Source organism: Parasteatoda tepidariorum, chromosome 8 (genome assembly GCF_982258835.1).
Source record: "Parasteatoda tepidariorum strain Cologne lab strain chromosome 8, Ptep-v5.0, whole genome shotgun sequence".
Classification (NCBI taxonomy): Eukaryota; Metazoa; Arthropoda; class Arachnida; order Araneae; family Theridiidae; genus Parasteatoda; species Parasteatoda tepidariorum.
Genome location: NC_141762.1, coordinates 33,030,255 through 33,037,380, shown reverse-complemented (window position 1 = coordinate 33,037,380; position 7,126 = coordinate 33,030,255). Strand labels below are relative to the sequence as shown.

The window sequence follows — 7,126 nt, the reverse complement described above, 5'->3', positions numbered from 1 at the left end:
ACAATTAACTCTTAGTATTTTCCAGGATGAAAACTTGCATAAATTCTAAAACAGTAAGAATGTGAGTTTTTTCAAGATGTTTACATGAGAGGCAAGAATTTATTTATCGAGAGGGACTTAAAAATGAGTCAACACTCAAAATAAAATTTGGCGTTAAAATTAAAAGTATCAGTTTTAAAAACAATCACATGTAAAATAACCTATGTGAATAAGAAAAAATATCTTTAATAAAATAAATTAAAAAAATTAATGGTCAATAATAAAAAATATTAAACAACATGCACTATTTGATGATTAAAAAATAAAGGATTCTCATTTCACAGATTAATATAGATATATAAACGTATAAAAACAAATATTATTTGCTCTTTGTAAGACATATGTATGCTTGTAAGACATATACTCAGTGTGTTCTCGTTATATAGTTTGAAAATACATTAAGGCAGAAATATGATTATTGCATAGAATTAAAAATGATGAGAAACATGTCAGGTTTGAGCAATGAAGTAGAAAACAGAAAAATTGTTAAAATGATCTCATGTCGCTTAAAATGTAAAATAATGCAAAAGAATACAGAAATTATAAGCTATAAAAATTTATTAAATATAACAACAGCTTTATATTGCCACTAAAAAATTTTGTAACAAGACAAATATTATCTGCTTGAGATTCTTAAAATGTAATAAAATCTAGTATAAATTTAAATTGCATAGAAAATTGTACAAAAGTATAAATTAAATGCAGTAAAGAATCGGTTCTCAAGAATGGTGACTTAATCCTCATCTTTTTCTTTAGCACCATGTTTTAAAATGCGGGTGAATTCCAGGTAGTTAAACATCCCATTTTTGTCAATTGGTGCTTCTCGATACATTTCATCAATCTAAAATTTAAGATAAATAAAAATTGTAAAGCACATTAAGTGAAAGATCATAAAAACAAAATGTTAAATTAAAAACATTAACATGAAAAAATTTGAAAGTATGCTATTATATTTGTTTATGCATAGTAATTATGATGTTTTATAATTATGCATAATAATAATGATAATTTTTTATTACAGAATGCATCAAATAAGATTATTTTGTTCAGTATAAATATTATTAGCTTTTTCTGTAAAGACTCAAAGTAAAAATTTTTCGCAGTTCATCTCGAGGCATTAAAATATATATAAGAATTTTGTTTTTGATTTTGGGCAATTTTTCTTTTTGCTGACAAAAATAAGCATATTCTTAACTTTTTTGTGCTCATGCAGGACATTTTGGTACTTTTAAAATGGAATTGTTTGCCAATACAGATCAACTTATTTACGTCGAGAATGTAGGGAACATTATTATTAAAAATGAAAAGGACATCATGAATTAAACGCCACAAAGTTAGCAATTTTTCATCAAAAATTTCATGTCTTCAGATGCGAACTATGGTGGTTCAATTTCTCTTTCTTTATTTCTCTCAAATTCTGCTTAAATAAAAATCTGGTTATGTATATGTACATAGACAAATGAGTAACCAAAACATCAGAAGATACCTATAGAATCTATTGCATAGCAAAATCTGTTAGCAATTGCAATCACCATATTAATACTTAGCAATCATACTAGTCCCTAGACTGCAACTGGTTGTATGATTCATAGCAGATAATAAAAATGATCAAACGTCATTACTCTTCACTGCTTATCTATATGCAATTTTTTAACAAAAGAACTGTTTAACTTTTTTGAAAATAATGGAACTTCCAGAAATAGTCAGATACTTTTTTCTGGAAACTTCAAGATTTTCAAGAAATGCATGAAAAATTAATTCAAAATATACACGTAATAACTGAGTTTTCTGTAGTTTTTAACATTAAACTAACCATTTTTTAAAAGTTCTTCTTTATTTGATATATCATAGCATTCAACTACTGCGAAATTTTTGTAATTTCGGAAAATATTTTTCTTAGACCAGATCAACCAGACTCTTCCAACCAGAGGAGTTAATATAGCCTAAGCTGTCAATGCTTTTAGGTTGCAGCGTGTTCCAAAGCATTTTTAAGCTACTGTAGAACTGCGATTATCCAAGGAATTGTGTGGCTAGATCCCAGTAGATAAGAAAAATCATGGATAATCCAAAAAACTTAAAAAGTAAGATGGAGATATGTATTCATACACGTGTATTTTAAGCGTATAACAGAAATCTTTGTTCCATACATAAATCACTGAAATAATCAATGGTATAAATACATACCTGCTTCATAAAATTGTTCATACATAAAAGTGTTTAGTTATACATTTTAAAGGAAAAATCAGAAACTAATCAAGTGCAATATAATTTTTGAACTCTTTACAATACACATGGACAATCGGGGTTCTACTATAATTGGTTTGATACATGTAATTTATTCTATTAAATCAAGGTGCATATAAATAGTAATCGTCCCCACTTAATCGCCCCTCGGATAATCCAATAACCCGCTTATACAAATAAAATTTAATGGAACCAAATAATTTTACATTAAACTAATGTTAAATTTCTCCGTTTAAGCGGTTATTTGTTGTTTTTTGCCCCCGCTTAATTGCATAAAGAAGTGGTACTGAAAGGAAAAAATTCGTTTATTTTGAGAAATGTTTCACCAGCTAAAATACAATTTCCCTTTTTAAGATAAGGATACAAGATGGTAATTTCAATAGGGACTTCTTATTCATTAGTAGGTGTTTGGGATGAAGTTGAAAAATTAATCAAATCTTGCTGCCAGTTATACATTGTAGTTAAACGAAGGGTGTTTTACTCCTCTTTGACTTACTTCACTCGCACATAATTTAGTATGTGAAAAAGGGATAGAGTGATTTGTTTTTAGGTCAAGACTTGTGGTCCCCTCTTGATGCATTATTAAGTTTTAAAAACCTAATACACTAATTTAAAGACTGTTTTCTCTTAAGTAGAATAATTGCTTAATCCTGTGAATGATTTTGAGTGGGTTGCAAGTTGAGAGCGAAAAGAATTTAAATTAATTGAAAAAAAAAACAAAAAAACAATGAATCTTAGAATTAATAAATTTCAAAAAAATCCCCAACTAAATTAGCGCATTAATTAAGAATTTCTCAAGTTTCGAAGATTTAAAAAAAAAAAAATTCTGAATGTGTTTGAAAGTACAAGTCATGAAAATTTTAGTAGAAACTAAAAGGGAAAATTTAATTTTTATAAATTGACGAATTAAACGGGTACAAAAAACAGTCTTCAATTGTAGAATTTTTCGGATGGGATCAAATAATATTTTAGTTCCAACATGATTCACCAACATTGATTTATTTTTATGTAACTTCAAATGATATTTTTTAATGATACTAAGGCAGAAAGTTTTAATTATAATTATTTATTGATCATAAAACTGAGTTTATTTAATCAAAACGCTACACTACGCATTAAATGACATTAAAAAGTAAAATTTCACAAAAATTCAGAATTTAAGATTGATTATAGCACTCCCCTTTTAATCGAATAACCCGCTTAATAAGCATAGATTTGGCTGGAATCGATGGTATTCCTCCAAATCGGGGTTGGGTATCGGGGTTGACTGTACATTAAAACTGTCTGTAAATAACATTTCAATATATTTGAAATATCATTTTACAGTAAGTTTATGCTTGCAAGATAATTAGTTTAAACATAATATAAAGGCATTCCAATGAAAACCTAACACCCACAATTAAAAAAATTCCTCCTTAAAGTTATCATTATTGTTGCTACATATTGATATTGCCCTTTCTAGGGTAAGAGAAATTCAAAGTTTTGCATAGTGTTCCTTCATGGCTAAAGAGATAAGCACAGTGAAAAGCGTGTTTATCCAGTACAGAAAATAGAGACAAGCAAAGAAAAGCAGAAAGATGTGGTTGGCTTTTTGGTGACTAAGAGCATCGAAACATGCAAAATTAATCACTGCATGTCTGATGTGAATGGTGAACACTATTTGCTCACGTATGAGTATCATAAGTGACTTGGTGAAGAATGCTTATCATAGCAATTCTATTAGCAAGCAGGACAGGCTATTTTGCTGGATGTGATTATGTGTACTATATCATCTGATTTCCGAAAACAGGCAAATCACTGATAATGAAATACTTGTTCAGACAGGTAATTATCAAAGATCATATACAATTGTGCAAAATTCTTGCTAAGTGGGTTAATCAACTGATGAAGGGACAAAAAGTTAACAGAATGGCTGCATGCTTGAATCATTTGCTATGGTGAAAGAGTGGGCCTTTTTGTCACATATCATCACTATCAACAATATAGAAGCCTTCTTTATTTCTATGGCCACAGTTAACAAAATGTGGTGAGATTATTTAGAATTTGAGAGCAAAAGGCAAATCTAACAATGGAAACTGAATTAGATTTCCTGCAACTAATAACAAGCAAGAACGGTTGAGATTATGTATTTGTCAGAAACCTGGCTCTCTCTTAAAAATTAGAAATGATGGTCTCAATTTTCCAGAGGGATAAATGTATTAATGATTTTAACAATTCTTTATGAATTCTATTTTCCCTTAGTTACTAGTGTTCTATTTTTTTTCTGACTACCTTTTATAAATATAACAAGAATCCAATGTCTTTTGTGAAAGTATGAAAATCAAAATTCAATCTGCTTCTTTAGTTTAAAGTGCCCAGACTTTGTTTCCAAAAATTCTGTAAAAATTTAATGAATATATTTTTGAATACCCCCAAGAATTATAAATACAACAGTCTCAACAAGTTAGAGTATTGAACACTTTGATGAATTTTGAATACAACACAACACAAATATGAAAAATTCTTATACAGAGCTAGGGGAAAAAAAATAAAGTAAAAGAGCTATTAGTATCAATGATAAATGAAGTAATTTAAAGTCAATATTAGAAAATTTCAAATCCCTTACGTCTTCTTCAGAAAATCTTTCCCCCATGGTAGATAAAAGCTCTCTTAATTTGTCTTCATGAAGAATGCCATTATTATCCTCATCAAAACAAGCAAATGCATTTTTGATAACATCTTCAGGATCAGTTCCCTGGAGACGTTCTCCAAATAGAGTAAGAAACATCGTGAAGTTGATGGGACCGGGAGCTTCATTCATCATCCCTTCCAAAAAATCATCTGCAGGATTTTTTCCTGTAGGATATATGGGAAATAAATTTTAATGGTATACAAAATAATCAATTATTAGTTAAAGAAAAATATGCAACTTAAATACTCAATTATGTTATATAGCATGATTGAGTATTTGAGTTGCATATTTTTCTTTAACTGATTGAACCTTATTTGAATGATGAGTTATTAAAACAAGAAGTTAGTCACACTTTTATATCAAATTAAGTTACTCCTATCTTAATTTAAAACTAGTACACATGTAGCCTATTTCTATTGCCTAACACAACGCATCACACATCTACTAAAATAGAAAAATAATGCAATTATCAGAATTCAGGATCTGTGTCTCAAAATGAACAAAAATAGATTTTGTCATTATTTAAACAGACCCCTGATAGGGGTTATAAGTTTAATCGTGGATCACATTATAAATGTTTTTGATAAATCAGCTTCATTAAAAAAATTAAAAACAACAATGAAACAATAGATAAGAGATAAAAGTAAATATTGGTTCCTATTAATTATATATTGGTTCTTTTAATATATAATTGGTTCCTTTTAATATACAATTGGATCCTTTTAATATTAGAACCAATATTAAATTTACCTTGAATACTGGTTCTAATGTTTAAACTAAGTACATATACTAGTCTTCTTAGATTGCAAATGTATAAATCCATAAAAAAACATACATTAATTTGCCTAAAACAAAAAATAGAACCATAAGAAGGTACACAAGAGCAACAGGTACTTATTCATTAATGATGGTCATAAAACCTAATACCTTAATGCAGGTATTCAAGTACTGTGTAAATAAATTTCAGCAACCCTTTATAATGAATAAATAACAAAAACTTTTCAAGCAAGAGTACTTGTTTAAAAAAGGTTTTAAAATTTAATGGGGGATGTAAACAATAAAATGTAAAAGAATTGAATAAATTATTGAAATAAATTTACCTAAAGATGCCAGAGTATCATGCAAGTCCTCTTTGTCAATAAAACCATCTCGATTCTGATCAATCATGTTAAAAGCTTCTTTAAACTCTTGAATTTGAGCTTGATCAAATATCGCAAAAACATTGGAAGTTGCTCGCTGAGCTCTTCGTTTTGTAGTACTTCTGCCTTTTGCTTTACGACTTGACATATTTTCTTTTTAATCTAGAAACATAATAAACATCAATAAAAACAAAAGTGATAATAATCGAAAATAAAGAAATAATTATGAAAACAGAAATAAAAAAATAAAAGCAAAAAAGTATAATGTTTTTACGATTTTATAAAACAGATACAAGGTGAAATAAAGAAAAATTAAGTAGTATGGAATGAGCAACAGTTCTTTATTCATAATGCACATATTGCGTCACTTTAAGTCACAATAGCTGGCAATATTCCATGTTGAACAAGAGCCATGTTGTATTCTTTCATGAAACAAAGGTGAATGAAACTTTTTCCAGGCAAACTCTTAAAAGTTAAGCCGTCTCATCATCTACTAAATATAGTAACACATTGTCAAAAGAATATCTTAATACAGATTGTATGCTTAAACTATTAAATAATAAAAGTAAATTGTAGTTAGATACCAGTAAAAATTTATCTTTAAGTTCTACTCTAAACTATTTTAACTTACGAATTTTTAAAACAGGATAGAAGATTATCAAGCAAATATAAAAATTCAGGTTTGATCGTCTCTATGGTAGCTCGTAAATAATATACAGAAAATGTGAGTTATAATGAAAGTTGATATTACAATAACTAGAGCAAAACCAAAAAAGGAAATACCCTGTAAAAGTTTTGATTACCCCTTTAGGAATGAATGCAGTAAGGTCAAACAGCGTCACAACCACAACAAAAAATTCCTTACAGCAGACGCTATTCTTCCGAAACCAATTAAGAAGTTTTGTGCTGCCATTTAATTGGTTGCATAACAAACTTTATCATAAAATGTAATTTTCCTTAGCAAATCAATAAATATTTAAATAACCAAGAGAAGATTTAATACTAATTAATAACGAAATATGAACTAATTTGC

At 28.2% G+C, this 7,126-nt stretch overlaps 1 protein-coding gene across 4 annotated transcripts; it reads right to left on the bottom strand.

Annotated features, from left to right (window-relative positions):
- Positions 1-579: 579 nt before the first annotated feature.
- On the bottom strand, positions 580-7,032 carry LOC107452695 (myosin regulatory light chain sqh). Of its 4 annotated transcripts, none has more exons than XM_043046470.3 (4): positions 6,897-7,032; positions 6,055-6,255; positions 4,889-5,118; positions 580-880 (listed from the first exon to the last, which is right to left on the bottom strand). In XM_043046470.3, the coding sequence occupies exons 2-4, from the start codon at positions 6,239-6,241 to the stop codon at positions 773-775; spliced, it is 525 nt and encodes a 174-aa protein (XP_042902404.1). In that variant the 5' UTR covers positions 6,242-6,255; positions 6,897-7,032; the 3' UTR covers positions 580-772. The 4 variants fall into 4 exon arrangements, with proteins under 4 accessions (XP_042902404.1, XP_087006226.1, XP_042902405.1 ...); XM_087150100.1 differs by having other exon boundaries at positions 6,877-7,013; XM_043046471.3 differs by having other exon boundaries at positions 6,725-6,965.
- Between the last annotated feature and the right edge of the window lie 94 nt (positions 7,033-7,126).